The sequence below is a fragment of the Physeter macrocephalus genome, chromosome 4, assembly GCF_002837175.3.
Source record: "Physeter macrocephalus isolate SW-GA chromosome 4, ASM283717v5, whole genome shotgun sequence".
NCBI classification, from domain to species: Eukaryota; Metazoa; Chordata; class Mammalia; order Artiodactyla; family Physeteridae; genus Physeter; species Physeter macrocephalus.
The window spans coordinates 69,911,441-69,932,078 of NC_041217.1; the positions used below are offsets into that span (position 1 = coordinate 69,911,441).

General features: G+C 39.2%; 2 protein-coding genes across 2 annotated transcripts; one reads left to right on the top strand and one right to left on the bottom strand.

Moving 5' to 3' along the window:
• Window positions 1-2,402: 2,402 nt before the first annotated feature.
• On the top strand, window positions 2,403-3,176 carry LOC102995155 (olfactory receptor 10J1-like). The gene has a single exon (XM_024115999.2). The coding sequence runs from the start codon at window positions 2,418-2,420 to the stop codon at window positions 3,174-3,176; it is 759 nt and encodes a 252-aa protein (XP_023971767.2). The 5' UTR covers window positions 2,403-2,417.
• A 2,066-nt stretch (window positions 3,177-5,242) lies between these two features.
• LOC102994874 (mucosal pentraxin-like) lies at window positions 5,243-8,273 on the bottom strand. Its single transcript, XM_024116000.1, is given in 2 exon segments — window positions 5,243-5,676; window positions 8,210-8,273. Coding segments are annotated over 2 exon segments (498 nt in total).
• Between the last annotated feature and the right edge of the window lie 12,365 nt (window positions 8,274-20,638).

Here is a 20,638-nt window from a genome sequence, read left to right on the forward strand (position 1 = left end):
CTTTATGATTTCTTTCCCTCTGCTAACTTTTGGTTTTGTTTGTTCTTCTTTCTGTAGTTCCTTCAGGTGTAAGGTTAGATTGTTTATTTGAGATTTTTCTTGTTTCTTGAGGTAGGCTTCTATTGCTATAAAATTCCCTCTTAGAACTGCTTTTGCTGACTCCCAGAGGTTTTGGATTGTCGTGGTTTTGTTGTCATTTGTCTCTAGGTATTTTTTGATTCCTCTTTGATTTCTTCAGTGATCTCTTGGTTATTTAATAACATATTCTTTAGCCTCCATGTGGTTGTGTTTTTTACGTTTTTTTTCCTCTAATTGATTTCTAATCTCATAATGTTGTGGTTAGAAAAGATGCTTGATATGATTTCAGTTTTCTTACATTTACTGAGGCTTGATTTCTGACCCAAGATGTGATCTATCCTTAAGATTGTTCCATGAGTGCTTGAGAGGAAAGTGTAGTCTGCTGTTTTTGGATGGAATGTCCTATGAATATCAATTAAATCTATCTGGTCTATTGTGTCAGCTAAAGCTTGTGTTTCCTCATTAATTTTCTCTCGGATGATCTGTCCATTGGTGTAGGTGAGGTGTTAATGTCCCCCACTATTATTGTGTTACTATCGATTTCCTCTTTTACAGCTTTTAGCATTTGCGTTATGTATTGAGGTGCTCCTATGTTGGATGCATATATATTTATAATTGTTATATCTTCTTCTTGGATTGATCCCTTGATCATTATGTAGTGTCCTTCCTTGTTTCTTGTAACATTCTTTATTTTAAACTCTATTTTATCTGATATGAGTATTGCTACTCCAGCTTTCTTTTGATTTCCATTTGCATGGAATATCTTTTTCCATCTCCTCACTTTCAGTCTGTATGTGTCCCTAGGTATGAAGTGGGTCTCTTGTAGACAGCATATATATGGGTCTTGTGCCAGGTAGAGTAATCTTGATTGTAGGTTCTTCCCTTTCATCACTTTAAATATGTCATGCCCTTCCCTTCTGGCTTGTAGAGTTTCTTCTGAGAAATCAGCTGTTAACCTTATGGGAGTTCCCTTGTATGTTATTTGTCATTTTTCCTTTGTTGCTTTCAATAATTTTTGTTTGTCTTTAATTTTTGTCAATTTGATTACTATGTGTCTCTGAGTGTTTCTCCTTGGGGTTATCCTGCCTGGGACTCTGCGCTTCCTGGATTTGTGTGGCTATTTCCTTTCCCATGTTAGGGAAGTTTTTGACTATAATCTCTTCAAATATTTTCTCAAGTCCTTTCTTTCTCTCTTCTCCTCTGGGACCCCTATAATGCAAATGTTGTTGCATTTAATGTTGTTCCAGAGGTCTCTTAGGATGTCTTCATTTCTTTTCATTCTTTATTCTTTATCTCTTCCGTGGCAGTGAATTCCACCATTCAGTCTTCCAGGTCACTTATCCGTTCTTCTGCCTTGGTTATTCTGCTATTGCTTCCTTGTAGTGCATTTTTCATTTCCGTTATTGTATTGCTCATCTCTGTTTGTTTGTTCTTTAATTCTTCTACTTCTTTGTTAAACATTTCTTGCATCTTCTCGATCTTTGCCTCCATTCTTTTTCTGAGGTTCTGGATCATCTTCACTATCATTATTCTGAATTCTTTTTCTGGAAGGTGGCTTATCTCCACTTCATTTAGTTGTTTTTCTGAGCTTTTATCTTGTTCCTTCATCTGGTACATAGCCCTCTGCCTTTTCATCTTGTCTATCTTTCTGTGAATATGGTTTTTGTTCCACAGCCTGCAGGATTGTAGTTCTTCTTGCTTCTCTTTTTTTTTTTTTTTTCAGTATGCAGGCCTCTCACTGTTGTGGCCTCTCCTATTGTGGAGCGCAGGCTCCGGACACGCAGGCTCAGCGACCATGGGTCACGGGCCCAGCCGCTCCATGGCATGTGGGATCTTCCTCGACCGGGGCACAAACCCGTGTCCCCTGCATCGGCAGGTGGACTCTCAAACACTGCACCACCAGGGAAGCCCTCTTGCTTCTCTTGATTGTGTTTTTCTATCTTTTACTTATAGGTGAACAACAGTCCTCATTAACCGGACATCCATCTGGAGCAGATTATTATTATTTCCTTCTCCTAGAATTCCCCTGCTCAAAGCACTGGGCACTATGTGTTCTGACTGCTTGGCCTAAGTCTCCAGCTTTTGGACATGGAATTTATCAATGAAGACTGAGAACCATACAGTGGTGAGTGAATTTATTTTCTAGGATTTTACCAGCTTTCATGAACACAGCTCATCCTATTTGTGGTCTTTCTTACGTTGTACCTTTTAACTTTGGCTGGCAATGTCATCATTGTGACAACTATCAGTATTGATCGCCACCTTCACACACCCATGTACTTCTTTCTTACTATGGTTTCCACTTCAGAGACCTAATGCACATTGGTTATTGTACTCAGATGCTCTCCAGCCTTGTAGGCCTGAGCCAACCCATCTCCTTGGCTGGCTGTGCCACTCAGATGTTCCTTTTTATCACTTCAGCTATCAACAAGTGCTTTCTACTCACAGCAATGGGATATGACCGCTATGTGGCCATCTGCAACCCCTTGAGGTACACAGTCATCATGAACAAGAGGGTGTGTGCCCAGCTGGTATGGGGGGACTGCAACATTGGGCTACTTGTGGCCACAATTCAGATTTCCTCTGTGTTCAGGTTGCCCTTTTGTGACAGAGAGATGGCCCATTATTTTTGTTACATCCGCCCAGTTATGAAACTCTCCTGTGCTGACACCACTATACATGACATAATTAATTTCCTTGTCAGCTCACTCATTATTGTGGTGCCCATGGTTTTGGTCTTCATCTCCTATATCCTCATCATCTCCACCATCCTCAAGATCACCTCTGCCGAGGGCCGGAAGAAGGCTTTTACCATCTGCACCTCCTACCTCCCTGTGGTCATTGTCCACTATGGCTGTGCCTCCATTCCCTATCCCAAGCCCAAGTCAGAGATCATGAGGGATCAGGACCAGGTGATTGCAATGACTTACACCGTTTTTACTCCTCTCCTTAATCCTGTGGTGTATACTCTAAGGAACAAAGAGGTCAAGGATGCCCTTCACTGTGCTGTTGGCAAAAACCTCTTGCCTAGGATCTTTGGTAGCTTGATATATACCCTATCATACTCTGGGTATTTTTGTAATCACAAGAAAAATTGATTCTATCATTCTTCCTCTACTCAGAGAGAGTTGCACAATTTGGTGGTAAGCATTAAAGAATTGAGTTTCCCTGACTTGAATTCTGTTTTTACCATCATTCTCCCATACCCTCTATTCATTTGGGGGGTTACCACCAGGGACATGGTCAGATGCTCCTCACAAAGTGGAAAGCTGGTAGGGAATAATAAACAAGAGGGTGACTGATTGTTTCTACTTTGTTAATGCCAGAAAAGTGGGCTGCATAACGCCTGTTTGAGGTGATGGGTTGAAAGATCAACCTAAATATCAGGTAGATATTGAGCTCTAAAACTTCAGAGATAGCATTTGTGGAAAGATTTGTGGAAAGCACAGTCAAAACCAACTTTCCGACTTATCATCACTTTCTCCTTTGGGCAATGACAAAAGTAACAGACTCTGACATTCCAGAAGAAATATTACCAGCTTAAAACATTCTCACCTGACTTGTCGACCATGGACATTTTTTTTTTTCCCACTTTTGCTGAAGTTCACATTAGGACTGTTTCCTTGGTGAGTTTTGTATATTTACATGTTAGTAAGTAACTTGTCACACCCAGCAACTGAATTTCACTGCAGTTATACATGCTTTCTCTGGGAGTAATGCATATGCCATAATGTATTCACAAGTGCAGGGCTGACTTTCTGAAGATCTGTTTTTTGTTTTGTTTTGTTTTGTTTTGTTTTGTTTTTGCGGTACACGGGCCTCTCACTGCTGTGGCCTCTGCCGTTGCAGAGCACAGGCTCCGGACGCACAGGCTCGGTGGCCATGGCCCACGGGCCCAACCGCTCCGCGGCATGTGGGATCTTCCCAGACCGGGGCACAAACCCGTGTCCCCTGCATTGGCGGGCGGACCCTCAACCACCGCGCCACCAGAGAAGCCCTGAAGATCTGTTTTGAAATTAAATTTATTAAGGAAATTTCCTGGTTGTCCAGTGGTTAGGACTCCACAATTCCACTGCTGGTGGGCCGCGTTTGAACCCTGGTCAGGGAACCAAGATCCCACAAGCTGCATGGCCCAGCCAAAAAAAAAAAGGAAATAAATTTATTAATACCACCTCCCAACTAACTCTGGCTGTCTCAGATCTGGAAATTAGCCTGTGATTTTCATTCTTCTCTATGCGGAGCCTGGGGTGATGCCTCTGTCTTGCCTTTGCCCTCTTCATTTCTATTTATATTGATGAACTCATTTTCTGTTAACCGTTGGGTACCTCATTCAAATTCTGAGTTTAAACACTTGCCTAAACAAGAGTCTGGGAGTCTCCCAATCCTTACTGTTATTGCCTTCTGAAGGGGAAAATTGTATTGATTTGTGAAAAAAGTTTAAGACTTTAGGATGATTTGGCCTGGCGTTCAAAAGAGGCAGAACTTGCCAAATGTCTTCCAGTCCATAAAGGGCTGATGTTAAAAGAAAAAAAGAATTAATCCATGTCTCCCACCCACTATCCTTCTTCTGCTTGAGGACAGTCCAAGTGTCCCCACTGAGGATGCATTGAAATTGCCTGTCAAACAAAGGACTTGGGACTCCCTAATGGTACCAGGGTCAAGAAGGGAAATCTTCATGCTTACGGAGAATTACCTGCAGGAATATAAGCTTTGCCTCCCTAGAGGAGCTACCCCTAAGAGAGTGAATATGAAGAAGAGCCTCCAAGGCAGTTAATCTTTGCCTGTATCTGGGTTCCCTGAGAACACCTCTGAATCCTTTCCGGGTTAGGTTCAAGGGTAACAGTCACAACCTTGCTTTCTGAGAAAGCCCCATTGGAGATTTTCTATTGGGGGGTCCTGCTCATGATAGTAGCCCATTCTTGAAAGGCCTCTCTCAGCAGTCACATCATTTTTATAGACTGATGAATTTTTTGCACTCAGGACCCCCATGGGGCATCCCACAGCTATACAGGGCTCTAGAATATTGACACCCATACTGAAAGCAGTGTGTTCCCCTGAGTTCCTATAGTTTGATGCTGCAGAAAATTATGTAATGTGTGCAACAACAAAGAATGTATATTAAAGGTCTACCTAGCCCTTGTGCCTTTAATGTAGTTTACACCTCTTAACAGAGCCAGAAAAATGGACAGGAATCCTGCTCCTGTCCCAGGATGATGCTTGCCCCTGCTCCCAAGGAGTACCCTTTCCTCAAACCCTTCCTTCCCACGGGCTTCATGTTCACCCGGAGTTTAGCAATCCCAGAGGCAGACTTCCAGCTTGCACAGAGATGGATTGGGGCATAAGGGGACAGGGGGACCTTGAAAGTGACCCTGGTGTTCCCAAGGTACAGCTAGTACTCTCCTACTTTGTCGACAAAGAGAAGCAGCTCATTGTCTGTAGACCTAGTGCTGTAGGAGAAGAGGCTGTAAGAGGGGGTGAGGTCTGTGGAGGCTTTCAGGCACAGAGTGAAACTTTTCAGTGGCTTCTTCACCCTGGGGATCAGGGACACATGGGCTTTGTTTGATTCTTCAGGGAAAATAAACACCTTCCCTCTCAAGTCTGTGGAGAAAAAAAAACCAATGTGACAAAAATTCTATCAATTCTTTTGTGCCATTTGCTCTCACTATGGATCACAGGCAGCTTCCTGTAGAGTATATACAGTGTTTACAAGGTGCCTGTAAATGCATTATCTCAGTGATAGTATAAGTAAAATGTTAGTGTTAAAAGGCAGGTTTTGCTACAGTTGTCCTGATAGAAAGAGGAATTAAAGATGTCCAATATCAACTCCCACTCTCATCTTCTTTGTAGGTTTCACCTGGTTAGAACAGCAAACACCAGTGTAGAAAATGAAACACAGGGTACTTCCCTGGCGGTCCAGTGGTTAAGACTCTGTGCTTCCAGTGTAGGGGGTGTGGGTTCCATCCCCAGTTGGGAAACTAAGATCCCACATGCTGCGTGGTACAGCCAAAGAGAAAAAAAATGAAAAAAAAAAAAAAAAAAAAAGAAAATGAAACACAGCTGACTCACGGAGTGTAAATGGTTAAAGTATGTAGCACCCCATATTCTCCCATTGCTGATCATACTCAGAGACGTCAGTGATCTAAATATCACCGTATGTGTGGTTTGTGACCTTGTCAGTGTACAAACCTGGAGCAAAATAGCATGGTTAGCCAGAGAGTGGTGTTTTGAATAACTTATAACTGATAGTGATATGATAGAGAAGTGGGTGTCTCAAACTTGAGAGGCTGGGGTTGGGCCTATTGGGTACAATAGAAAGGGAGAAAAAAAGGGTGCCAGGACATTAAAGCTTTTTTGCTGACAATAAAACCTAACTTTTTTGTAGCACTTATGCATCACAAAGTAAATTTTTCCCTTTAGTTTGATGTCATCCTTATACCCATTTCATAGACGAAGAAACTGAGGGTCAGAGTTCAGCAACTTCACAAAGGCAATTCAATTAGTTTGGGAGAAACTGGTTCTCTACTTAAAGCCCAGGATTCTTCTAAAATTTCATATTTCCTCTCACATGACCCAGACTAAAGGATTGAGAAGGATCAGAGAATGAACACCCTAAGACCTGTAATAACCACTTTTTCTAATAAAAGTTGCACATCCCTTCTTGTTCTCTCAGGTGAGGGGTAATGGTGTTCCCAAGTAGTAAGCAAAGCCAGCTGTCCTTTCTCTAGCCCTGGGGCTTCCTTCTGCCAGGCATGTCCTTACTCATCAGCATCTGTAGTGGTTTTAAGAATATGTCCGAAATAATTCTCCTCTCCTTGATTGTAGGCTAACTTGCTGCTAATGAATAGAATACAGCAGAACTGAGGTAAGTGACAGAAGATGAGATTTTGAAAAGACTGTGCTTTTTTTTTTTAGCTGCTTCCAAGTTTTATTTCTTTTAAAAAAATTTTTTAATTTCATTTTTATTTTATATTGGAGTATAGTTGATTTACAATGTTGTGTTGGTTTCAGGTGTACAGCTAAGTGATTCAGTTATACATATACATATATCCATTCTTTTTCAGACTCTTTTCCCATATAGGTTATAACACAGTATTGAACAGATTTCCCTGTGCTATTCAGTAGGTCCTTGTTGGTTATCCATTTTATATATAGTAGTGTGTACATGTTAATCCCAAACTCCTAATTTATCCCTCCCCCCAGTGTTTCCCCTTTAGTAACTGTAAGGTTTTTTTTCTATGTCTGTGAGTCTGTTTCTGTTTTGTGAATAAGTTCATTTGTATCCATTTTTTTTTAGTTTCCACATATAAATGTTATCATATATTTGTCTTTGAGAAAGGTCCATCCATGTTGCTGCAAATGGTATTATTTCATTATTTTTAATGTTTGGGTAATATTCCATTGTATATACATACCACATTGTCCTTATCGATTCATCTGTCAATGGACATTTAGGCTGCTTCCTAAATGTCTTGGCTATTGTAAACAGTGCTACAATGAACACTGGGGTACATGTATCTTTTCTAATTATAGTTTTCTCTGGATATATCCAGGAATGGGATTGCTAAATCATATGGTAGTTCTATTTTTAGTTTTTTAAGGAAGACTGTGCTTTTGGGTTGGGCCCTTTCTCTCTGTTAGATCACTCACTGTTGGAGAAGCCAGCTGCCATGTCATAGGCTGCTTGATAGAAAGGTCCATATGGCAAGGAACTAAGGGAAGCCTCCAGCCAACAGCCTGTGAAGAACTGAGGCCCTCAACCCAACAGCCTGTAAGAGCTGAATCCTGATGATAACCATGTGAATGAGCTTGGAAGCAGATCCTCCCCAAGTCGAGCCTTCAGATGAGAGGACAGCTCTGGTTGATTGACTGCAAACTTAATGAGAGACCTTGAATCAGAATCATCCAGCTGAGCTATTCCCTGATTCCTGACCCACAGAAAGTATGAGATAATAAATGTTTGTTGCTTTAAGCTGCTAAATTTTAAGGTGATTTGTAATACTGCAATAGATAACTTATAACATCCTTCATTCACATCTTCCTCAAACAGAAACCCCAGTAGTAACAGAATGTGCTGTACTCCAGTTCCCTGGGACTTGGAGAAAACTTTATCTCAGCAAGACTCAGGACCTACCTTTCTGTGTCATACCCTCTGAGAGAAAGGTGAGAAGCAGGGCACCCAGAAGAAGCTTCTCCATCCTGTGCTCCTTGGGTCTTCAGGAGTAGTGGGAGGAACAGCAGTGGTCCTACCAATGGAGAGGTGCTCACTGTTTGACTTCTTATATTGTGCTTTTTAGAGGCACAGACTTTGTTCCAGCAACAGAAGGCAAAGCTATAAATGGTAAATATTAACTGAACCAGGATAGGATTTGGAAACAAATTTGTTTACTTTCTGGTCTATTGCTTCAGTTGCAGGGTCTTTCCTTTCTTTTTTAAGTGTTCTATTTCCTGCTGAACTGTCCTGTTCATGTCTCCCCACAAGAAAAAGAGGCTTGGGCTTCCCTGGTGGCACAGTGGTTGGGAGTCCGCCTGCCGATGCAGGGGACACGGGTTCGTGCCCCGGTCCGGGAAGATCCCACATGCCGCGGAACGGCTGGGCCCGTGAGCCATGGCCGCTGAGCCTGCGCGTCCGGAGCCTGTGCTCCGCAATGGGAGAGGCCACAACAGTGAGAGGCCCGAGTACCGCAAAAAAAAAAAAAAAAAAAAAAAAGAAAAAAAAAAGAAAAAGAGGCTCTATGTCCTCCTAAAGGGACATTTAATTACCTAATATATGTAAGGAAATTGTGGCAGTCTGTTGTTAGTTCTGTCAGATGGGCATCCTCGTGGAGCTGCTGGAGGAACCATTTCCCCCCTGTGTTTAGGCGCTGGGGTATCACCATGGAGAAACTGACATTTACTGATTCAGGTGGCTGTGAACTTCAAGATAGTGGAGATCTAGCTCTTGTGGTCTTGATGAAGTTGCCAGGTTGTCTGTAAAGAAGCTTCTAGATGCTGGGTGTTAAGATGATGCCCTTCACCTGGAATCTGGACATCAGCTAGGAAATAAGCTCAAAGAAGGTGTCTGTGAAGGTGGATAGACTGAGCCCATCTTGAGAGGGCACAGAATAGTGCTTAGATACTGGGAACAAGCCAGATATATTATGACCTACATCTGTGATTTACAAACCTGACTACATCTAAACATTTTATCCTGGTGTTTCTCTGTCTCCAATAAAAATTTTTTGTAAGTTGCTGTATCAATTTCTCTTTTTTTATTCATCACACATTATAAGATTTTAAAATTTGAGAACATATGGGTCATGTATGTTTTCTCCCACAGTTTAGTCTCCAGCACTTATCACTGTGATTCATTTATAAAAGCCCTAATACTACTTATGGAATGAACTAATCTGGGTGTTTCCAGGTTGATGAGAAGAACTAAAGGAAATTATCAAAAGCTCTCGGTTGCAAACAACAAAAGCCACTGTGTTAGTTGTGGCAGTTTATTTCTACTTAATGAAGCTGTGCAACAAACCACCTCAAAAGTCAGTTTTTAAAACAATAAACATTTATTTAGTTCATGAGTCTGTGGGTTGATGATTTGGGCTTGTGATTCTTTCGGTCTTAGCTGGGTGATTAACAGCAAGTCAGCTAGTTGGGCAGTAATATTATATGAGTCAGAAATGGTGCAATGAGAATTAAAGCATTTAAAAATTTTTGTCTTATTTGTATAATTTTAGATTGGTTTAAATCAGTCTTGGTTTCTCCTTCTCTCCTTTAATTCTAAACTATATACACATTAACATATCAAGAATTCCCTAAGGAATTTTTAAAATTATTTTTCATGGTATATGTTTATACAATATAAAATAAGTTATTTTCCATAAAATATGTTACTTTAGGTCAATATATTACAATTAAAGGTTACATTGTAAGTTAATTTTATTAAAGCCTTTAATAATATTCATGATACATATCTAAAAAGACAAATTTGACCTATCCACATTTAACGTGCTTCATATTATTGAATTAACTTTATGAAAGCAAGGACACAATTTACAGACAGATTCAAATTGACATTTTGTCAATCCCACATTTCATTTGAGGATAAAACTAAATGCATTAAAATGAAGTCTGAAAAAAAATGAAGTTTGAAATTTAACTACTTTTTGTTACATCAGAAATATACAAAAATTTCTTTGATGATTTTGATTTGTGTTTCTGATGTTTAGAGCCTAAACACACACAATTTAAAAATATGAAACTATTACAGGACTTCCCTGGTTGTCGTGGTTAAGAATTTGCCTTCCAATACAGGGGACATGGGTTCTGGTTGGGGAACTAAGATCCCACATGCTGTGTGGCACAGTCAAAAAAAATAAATAAAAATATTAATGCTAGATTCCAAGTACAGTACTCCCTCAGCATCTATGGGGAATTCCCCCCCATATTAGAATTCATGAATGCTTGATTTCCTTATATAAAATGGTACAGTATTTGCATATTATCGACACAGTCTCCTGTATACTTTAAATCATCTTTAGATTACCTATAATACTTAATGCAATGTAAATTCTATGTAAATAGCTGTTGGTGCATGGCAAATTCAAGGTTTGCTTTTTGGAACTTCCAGGAATTATTTTCTAAATATTTCTGAACAGCAGTTGTTTAAATCCATGGATGTAGAACCCATAGATATGAAAGGCCAACTGTGTTTACCTTACAAGGGCTTAATTAAGTGCTAAAGATATCTTGATGTGCTATAGATTACAAGATTAGGATTTTTTTGTCAATCAATACAGATAAATTTCAAAATACATATGTAAATTTAAAATAATACCATATGTTTATAATTACATATGTATAAACATGCAAAGGAAACATACACACATTCTCAGTGTGGTTACCTCTGAGGAAGGAGGAAGTAAGGAAGTGGAAAGAATGTGGGGAGTTTCTGATTGTATCCATAAATATTACCTTAAAAAAAAAGACAGGAAACAATTATGACAAATATGGTGTGGCAAAAATATGGTATATATGGTATTTGATATACAATTTTATAACTTTACTCTTATAAATTTAAAATTTTCACAACTTATTTTTTTATTTTTAAAGATAAATATCAGGTATTTCATAAACAAGATGAAAAGACAAGCCTCAGAATGGGAGAAAATATTTGCAAATGAAGACACTGACAAAGGATTAATCTCCAAAATATACCAGCAGCTCATGCAGCTCAATATCAAAAAAACAAACAACCCAATCCAAAAATGGGCGGAAGACCTAAATAGACATTTCTACAAAGAAGATATACAGATTGCCAACAAACACATGAAAAGATGCTCAACATCACTAATCATTAGAGAAATGCAAATCAAAACTACAGTGAGGTATCACCTTACACCGGTCAGAATGGTCATCATCAAATAGTCTACAAACAACAAATGCTAGAGAGGGTGTGGAGAAAATGGAACCCTCTTGCACTGTTGGTGGAAATGTAAATTGATACAGCCACTATGGAGAACAGTATGGAGGTTCCTTAAAAAACTAAAAATAGAACTACCATATGTCCCAGCAATCCCACTACTGGGTATATACCCTGAAGAAACCATAATTCAAAAACAGTCATGTACCACAATGTTCATCGCAGCACTATTTACAGTAGACAGGATATGGAAGCAACCTAAATGTCCATCAACAGATGAATGGCTAAAGAAAATGTGGCACATATATACAATGGAATATTACTCAACCATAAAAAAAACGAAATTGAGTTATTTGTAGTAAGGTGGATGGACATAGAGTCTGTCATAGAGAGTGAAGTAAGTCAGAAAGAGAAAAACAAATACTGTATGCTAACACATATATATGGAATCTAAAGAAAAAAAATGATTCTAATGAACTTAGGGGCAGGACAGGAATAAAGACACAGAGGTAGAGAATGGACTTGAAGACACAGCGAGGGGGAAGGGTAAGCTGGGACGCAGTGAGAGAGTAGCATTGACTTATATACACTACCAAATGTAAAATAGATAGCTAGTGGGAAGCAGCTGCATAGCACAGGGAAATCAGTTCGGTGCTCTGTGACCACGTAGAGGGGTGGAATAGGGAGGGTGGGATGGAGATGCAAGAGGGAGGGGATATGGGGATATATGTATACGTATAGCTGATTCACCTTGTTATACAGCAGAAACTAACACAACATTGTAAAGCAATTATACTCCAATAAAGATGTTAAAAAACAAAAAGGAAGATGTGGTACATATACACAATGGAATATTACTCAGCCATCAAAAAGAACAAAATAATGCCACTTGCAGCAAAATGGATAGACCCAGAGACCGTCATACTGAGTGAAATAAGCCAGACACAGAAAGGCAAGTATCACATGATATCTCTTATATGTGGAATCTAAAAAAAAGGGTACAAATGAACTTATTTACAAAACAGAAGTAGAGTCACAAATGTAGAAAGCAAACTCATGGTTACCAGGAAATAGGGAGGAGAGATAAACTGGGAGATTGGGATTGACATATACACACTGCTGTATATAAAATAGATAACCAATAAGAACCTGCTGTACAGCACAAGGAACTCTGCTCAACACTCTACAATGGCCCACATGGGAAAAGAATCTAAAAAAAAAAAAGAGTGGACACATGCATATGCGTATGTAAAACTGATTCACTCCGCTGTACACCTGAAACCAACACAACATTGTAAATCAACTATACTTCAATAAAAATTTTTTTAAAAAAGTAATAGTACCCAGCAATCACCAGGGCTGGGAACAGAGCCTGATCCCACCAGCCAGACTGGAAAACCTTAGAATTTAACACCGTATTTATTTATCATCAGCCACATTCAACTCTATGTGGAAAATTCTCTGACTTTGAGGGTGTACTGTCCAGGCACCAGGTATGAGAAATAAAGGGATATATAGAGTTCTACCACCTTTGTTCATTACCCTCAATAAATCATCCTTTTAAAAAATTTCTCTGGAATTGAGTTGATGGAACAAAACAAGTAAGTTAGGGAAAAAAATACCTCTTAATATCTTTAATTCCTCTATCACATATAAATAAAATACGTATATTTGTAAGTCTTATGTAAACTCCGAAATACAATAAGCTCTATATGGAGATAGAACACATGGGAAACATGAGTCATGAAGTTGGTAGGATAATTTTCATCTTATCTCTTGTTGACATTGTTTCTTGTCCTGAGTCTAGAGAAATCCTACACACCAAGTTCACCTGTCACTAAAGCCTCTGTTGCTCTGCAGCACCCAGACCAAGACAATAGGCTCTTCCTATATCCAGATAAAATTGAGGAGTACAGTTTACCAATTGGGCATAGAGAGTGCATCGTCAAGCCACTCGAAGACCCTCTCTCCTCAGTCCATTTGTGCCAACTGAAATCAATCTCTGCCACCATAGAACTACTGGGTAGAAGAGGAACCCCAAGTGAGAAAGAGATGCTCAACTGGACAGAAGGAAAAGATCACCCTGGGGCAGGAGCAGGATTCTTTTAGGGGCAAATTTGAAATTCTTTTAGGGGCAATTCTTTAATGGCGACATTTGAGATTAGTCCTATAGGATTACATGCTCTTCTCAAGGGAGATATTAAACCATCTATTGTGATGACATCATCACAAACTGGCAGGTTCTGAGGTTGTCTTTTTATTCATATAACTTTTTATTTTAACACAATTTCAGACTTTCAAAAAGTTGCAGGAATAGTAAAAACATTTCCATATACTTTAAACAATTTATTGTGGTAAAATATGCATAATATAAAATTTACCATTTTATCCACTTTTAAGTATATACTGGTAATATTAAGTGCATTCACAATGCTGTGTAATTGTCACCACTGTGCATTTCCAGAACTTTTTCATGATTCCAAACAGAAACTCTGTACCCATCAAACAATAATTCTCAATTTCTCCCTCCCCAGTCCCTGGTAGCCTCTATCTACTTTCTATCTCTATAAATTTACCTATCCTAGGTACCTCACATAAGTGGAATCATATAATATTTGTCCTTTTGTGTCAGACTTATTTCACTTAGCACAATGTTTATGTTTTATCCATATTGCAGCATGTATCAGAATTTCATTTCTTTTTACAGAAGAATAATATTCCTTTGTATGTACATACAACATTTTGATTATCCATTTATCGTTGATGGACATTTGGGTTGTTTCCACCTTTTGGCTGTTGTGAATATGCTGTGAACATTGATGTACAAGCATCTGAGTCCCTGTTTTCATTTTTCTAGGTATATACCTAGGAGTGGAATTTCTGGATTATACAATAATTCTATGTTTAACTTTTTTGAGGAGTCACCAGACTGTTTTCCACAGTTGCTTCACCATTTTACACTTCCACCAACAATAAACAAGTGTTCCAATTTCTCCATATCCTCATCAACACGTTATTTTTCATTGTTTAAAAATATATATATTAGCCATCCTAATGGATATGAAATGGTACTTCATTGTGGGTTTACTTTACATTTTTCTAATGGCTAGCTAGTGATGTTGATTATCTTTTCAGGTGCTTATATTGGCTATATGTTTATCTTCTTTGGAGAAATGTCTATTCAAATCCTTTGCCCATTTTCAAAAATATATATATATATATATACATATATATATACATACATATATACATAAACACACATATACACATTCTGGATAGCGATACTCTATCAGATATATGCTATGCAAATATTTTCTCTTATTATGTGGGTTGTCTTTATACTCTTGATATTTTCCTTTGGTACACAAAAGTTTTAAATTTTGATCAAGTCCAATTTGTCTATTTTCTCTTTTGTTGCCTGTGCTTCTCATGCATATCCAAGAAGTCATTGCCAAATCCAATGTGACAAAGATTTTTCCTATGTCTTCTAAGAGTTTTATAGTTTTAGCTCTTACACTTAGGTCCTTGATTTATTTTGATTTACATTTTGCATATGGTATAAAGTAAGGATCTAACGTCATTCTTCTGCATATGGATATACAGTTTTCCCAGCATCATTTGCTGAAGACTGTCCTTTCTTCATTGAATCATCTTGTCACCCTTGTTGAAAATCAATTAACCATATATACAAGGGTTTATTTCTGAGATCTCTATGCTATTCTATTGGTCTATATATTGGTCCTTATGCCCCATATACTTTTCATTTGGATTTCCTAAATGTTAATATTTTACCATGTTTGACTTTATAGCCCCCCACTCCATTCTCTCTCTTTCTCTCCCCTCCCCCTTTCTCTTTCTCATACATACACACACATGCATGTGTGCACACATATATATGTTTATATAATTTTTATCTACATCTTTTTTTAAACTGCTTAGAATCATTTGCAGACATGATGCTCCTTTATCCATGAATACTTTAGTGTGTATTTTCTAAAAGCAGGGATATTCTCTTATATTATGCATTCTCAATAGGGGTGTTATCACCCTCAAGGGGGCAAACATTGATTCTATGGGCAAAAAAAAAAAAAAAAAAAAAAAAACCAGATACTACATATGACCTGTAGCTTTCCAAAGCTCAGCCCTATTCAACAAAGTCTTATTTCTTAGTATTTAATTTCTGTTATTAGGGAGAAATTAATTTAATTTAAATATCACTTAATCTAATTTTTCTCCTGAGGGCGGTACAACAATGAAAAAATAAGGTTGAGAAACATTATACTGTATAATCACACACATCGAAATCAGGAAATTAATATTGATACAATACTCTATTGATTTGATTTGTTTTGTTTTTACATTTCACCAGTTATTTTATTAATATCTCACAAGACAAAAGAAAATCCCAGATCACCCATCGTGCGTCATTGCCATGTCTCTTTAGGCTCTTTCATTCAGAGCAATTCTTCAGTCTTTCCTTGTATTTAGTGACATTGACATTTTGAAGAGGATAGGTCAGTTGTTTCGTAGAATGCCCCTTATCTTAGATTTATCTGGTGTGTCCCTATGATCAGATTCAGGTTGTGCCCTTTTGTCAGGAACACCACACAAGTGACGTTGTGCTCTTCACAGTGCCCTTTTCAGTCCTTTCTCTCTCTGAGTGAAGCACTGTTCCAAGCACTGGAAATACAGCAGAGAACAAGGTAAGGTTTCTGCCCTCATGGTGCTGATGTCCTAGGGAGGAGTTTGCAAAGCACTGAGAAAGGTTGCCCACAGGAAAAAAGACTTAGGGGTAACACTAAGGACTAACCTTGTTCTTTATAGCCCCATTTGATTGGACAAAGTCTATGAGAAAACAGATTTAATCCCAACGTAAAAATCTCTCTCTGTCTCTGTCTCTTTGTCTCTGTCTCTGTCTCTCTCTCTCTGAGTACTACAGATGAAGTGGGTTTCTCAGGAAGGTGCTGAGTTTCTTGTTACTCAAAGGACATTCTTATGTAATGGTTAGCATTTGACCTCTGCCATGAAAAATCCCTTTGTTGGGTAATTGACCTGATTTCTGTGCTCTTGGAAAAATAAAAACGCCCTCAGCCTTAATATTCGTATCTGTAAATTGGAGGAAAAAAATAGCACATACTTCAAAGAGTTATTGTCAAGATTAAATGCAGTAATGCATGAAAAGCTTTTAGCTCAATGCCTAGCATTTACTAAGAGCTTAATAATTATTGATTATCACTACAATTTTTAAGAAAAAGACTATTTGCTTAAGTTATTATTTTTCAGAAGACTGTTTACCAAACAATTATTTTAAAAGCGAGGCCAGCATGGGAGGAAGCTTACACTAATATTATTAAATTGTATCTCAACTATGCCAATATTTAATTTTTATTTTTAATTAATAAACATCAAGGTTGCATACATAGTAGTTTTCTATAAGTACAATAGGGCATCTGGGTGCCCTGGGTCAGGCTGGTTTGGGGGATGGTTTCTTTCTATTGCAGTTAAGTTTATACATGGCTGAGCTCTAAATGAACTGGGAAGAGCTTATAGCATTAAGGTTCTGTTTAGGCTCAGAGGTGGATTTACTAAGAAGCTAATGAAACTTAAGCTTCTCCTTTATTTGCACAGACCTCTTATAAGAAACCGTCTTTTCTCATTCAAATAAACATTCATCTTCATGTACTCAGAACCTGAACCCCGCCCCCCCTCCCCCACCGCCCACTGCCACCCCCACCCCCCCGCCTTGTTAGATGCCTGTACAGAGAACTGAGGTCAAGTTCTGGCCATCTGTTTTATTCTACTGGAAAAAAATCCTAGGTTTAGGATCTCATCTCAGAATTTCATTGTGTGACATATAGCAAGCAAAACACAATGGGCATAAAAAAACTTCATTTAAAGCTATTTATTTCTTCAGAGGCTTGTCCCTTCTCTCTGGAGCAGAGGGTCTTCTCCATAGAAAAATGCCTTTTTTAGGCCACTTTGTGTCACAATGTTGAGCTCCCATTTTCTCTTCCTCCCTGGACACCCCAGGTCATTGTTTGGAGAAGGACAAGTAATCAGAGATTTGAAGCTGCTGTACATAGAAACGACCTGATTTTTGGTGGCCTCTGTACACAGAGAATAGAGGAAAAGGTGTAGAGAGAGGTTCAGAAATGTGGCATACATGATGACTGTAGAGAAATATGGTACAATGAGAGATTGTAATGAGTGAAGACTGTCGAAGAATTTTAAGAAGACTTATCAGATATTAACACTGACGCAGTTTGTAGTGTGATGCTACAGTGGAAACTTTCTCCATCCCCTCCTGCTATTAGTTCCGCTACACAAACAATTATCTATCTGGCTGGATGCTACTTTGTGGCAAGTTAGAGAAATGGGCTGGATTCCTTTCCTGTGTTGGTATGGGATCAAGAGAAGACAATAGCCACAGGAGGTAAGGGCAAGAGAGAGCAAATGGAATCAAGAAATCAGAATTTGAAGCAAACCTAAAAATAAAAATCCTGGTGAATTTGCAGAAATTATAAGAGCGTTTTGGATTTCCCATCAGACTGAATGGTAGGTGTGAATCCATTTCAAGCACGTATTTGTGTATGTCAAAGGACAGGGTGACCCTGACTGACATCTGGGATGACTATGTGAACCAGCAACATTTGACAAACAGGATATGTTTAGTGAATATTGAGATTACCTTCCCTGGGGTGATGAGGGGAACCAATGACAATTAGGGGGAGGGGATGCTTGTGATCCTTAATCCATGTGTGCCTCTGATTGGTTTTCCTCTTGGGAAAGACAGAATTAGGCCTACAGTATGGAGAAACAGCATGAGCCATGGAAAGAATACCATACAAAGAGCTGAGGTGACTTTGGGCCAAGTGCCAGCTCTTCATCTAATTCTGTAAGACTCTGAGCAAGCAGTTTACTTTTTAATTTCTTTACACACCAACTATTCAAATCACTCTCTCAAATTCTAGGCACCCTCTTAGGACTGCGCTCTTCCATTTTTCTTTCTTATAGGATACCCTTTTTTTTTTTTTTTTTTTTGCTTTGGGCAGGTGGCCTATTATCTCAGGCATCAACAGGTGCTTTAGATCATAGCTATGGCTTACTGACTATACTTAATGCCCTAATTTTCATTGTCATTCCCAAAGCATTGGTTTTTTTCTTCCCCTAAACAGCTTTCCTTGATTAAACTCAATATGTGTGTCTCCTCTGTCCAGACAGAGTACTCATTCTTTAGGGTCTTCCTGATTCTTCATACTAATTAGGTCCTAATCAATGATGCCTATTGCCACCAATTCCCATTGGCAGAGAAGCATGTCAGACTATAGAGATAACTACTTCTTTCAAATATTCAGAAACTCCTACCCAATTTTTTTGTTTCAAATGAGTTCTTTGGCTTTGGCAGACAGGAGTGGGGGGTGGAGCTGGTAAGGATCAGGAGCTATTCAAAATCAAATTGGTGTAGGCTGGCAAACATACTGTTGTGGGCTTCCCATCTGTTAGAACAAAATTTATAGGAATTGCTGATTAAACAAACATTTTCACATTCAGGTTTGCAGTTAAAAGATGAAGCAGCTCCAATTGTGTCAGGCAGCTGGTTTTATTTTAGTGGGAGTTTCCTTCTGTTTGTTTATATTGATAACAAGACTTAGATGTTAAGTGTTGGTGGTATAATAAATATAGCATGCTTAATGGAAGAGCTATCAGAAGGGTATAATACAAATAGCATGCTTATAAGAATGATATAATAGAGGGAGCCTGAACCAAGATGGTGGAGTAGAAGGATGTCCTCTCACTCTCTCTTGTGAGAGCACCAGAATCACAACTAGCTGCAGGACAATCATCGACAGGAAGACACTGGAACTCACCAAAAAAGATACCCCACATCCAAAGACAAAGGAGAAACCAAAATGAGATGGCACAAGGGGCACAATCACAGCAAAATCAAATCCCATAACTGCTGGGTGGGTGACTCACAGACTGGAGAACACTTATACCACAGAAGTCCACCCACTGGAGTGAAGGTTCTGAGCCCCACGTCAGGCTTCCCAACCTGGGGGTCCAGCAAAGGGAGGAGGAATTCCTACAGAATCGGACTTTGAAGGCTAGTGGGATTTGATTGCAGGACTTCGACAGGACTGGGAGAAACAGAGACTCCACTCTTGGAGGGCACACAAAAAGTAGTGAGCACATTGGGACCCAGGGGAAGAAGCAGTGAAGCCAGGGGAGACTGAACCAGACCTACCTGCTAGCATTGGAGGGTCTCCTGCAGAAGTGGGGTGGGGGGTGGTGGCTGTGTTTCACTGTGGGGACAAGGACACTGGCAGCAGAAGTTCTGGGAAGTACTCCTTGGTGTGAGTCCTCCCAGAGTATGCCATTAGCCCCACCAAAGAGCCCAGGTAGGCTCAAGTGTTGGGTTGCCTCAGGCCAAACCACCAACAGGGAGGGAACCCAGCCCCACCCATGAGCAGTCAAGCAGATTAAAGTTTTCCTGAACACTGCCCACCAGAGCAACACCCAGCACTACCCACCACCAGTCCCTCCCATCAGGAAACCTGCACATGCCTCTTAGATAGGCTCATCCACCAGAGGGAAGACAGCAGAAGCAAGAAGAACTACAATCCTGCAGGCTGTGGAACAAAAACCACATTCACAGAAAGATAGACAAGATGAAAAGGCAGAGGGCTATGTACCAGATGAAGGAACAAGACAAAACTGCAGAAAAGCAACTAAATGAAGTGGAGATAGGCAACCTTCCAGAAAAAGAATTCAGAATAATGATAGTGAAGATGATCCAGGACCTTGGAAAAAGAATGGGGTCAAGGATCAAGAAGATGCAAGAAATGTTTAACAAAGATGTAGAAGAATTAAAGAACAAGAAAACAGAGATGAAGAATACAACAACTGAAATGAAAACTACACTAGAATGAATCAATAGCAGAATAACCAAGGCAGAAGAACAGATAAGTGACCTGGAAGACCGAATGGTGGAATTCACTGCTACAGAAGAGAATAAAGAAAAAAGAATGAAAAGAAATGAAGACAGCCTAAGAGACCTCTGGGACAACATTAAATGCAACAACATTCACATTATAGGGGTCCCAGGAGGAGAAGAGAGAGAGAAAGGACCAGAGAAAGTATTTGAAGAGATTATAGTCA

Bases quoted from the DNA above. Each gene is read 5' to 3' on its own strand.
- LOC102995155 (XM_024115999.2), top strand. From the start codon at position 2,418: ATGCTCTCCAGCCTTGTAGGCCTGAGCCAACCCATCTCCTTGGCTGGC.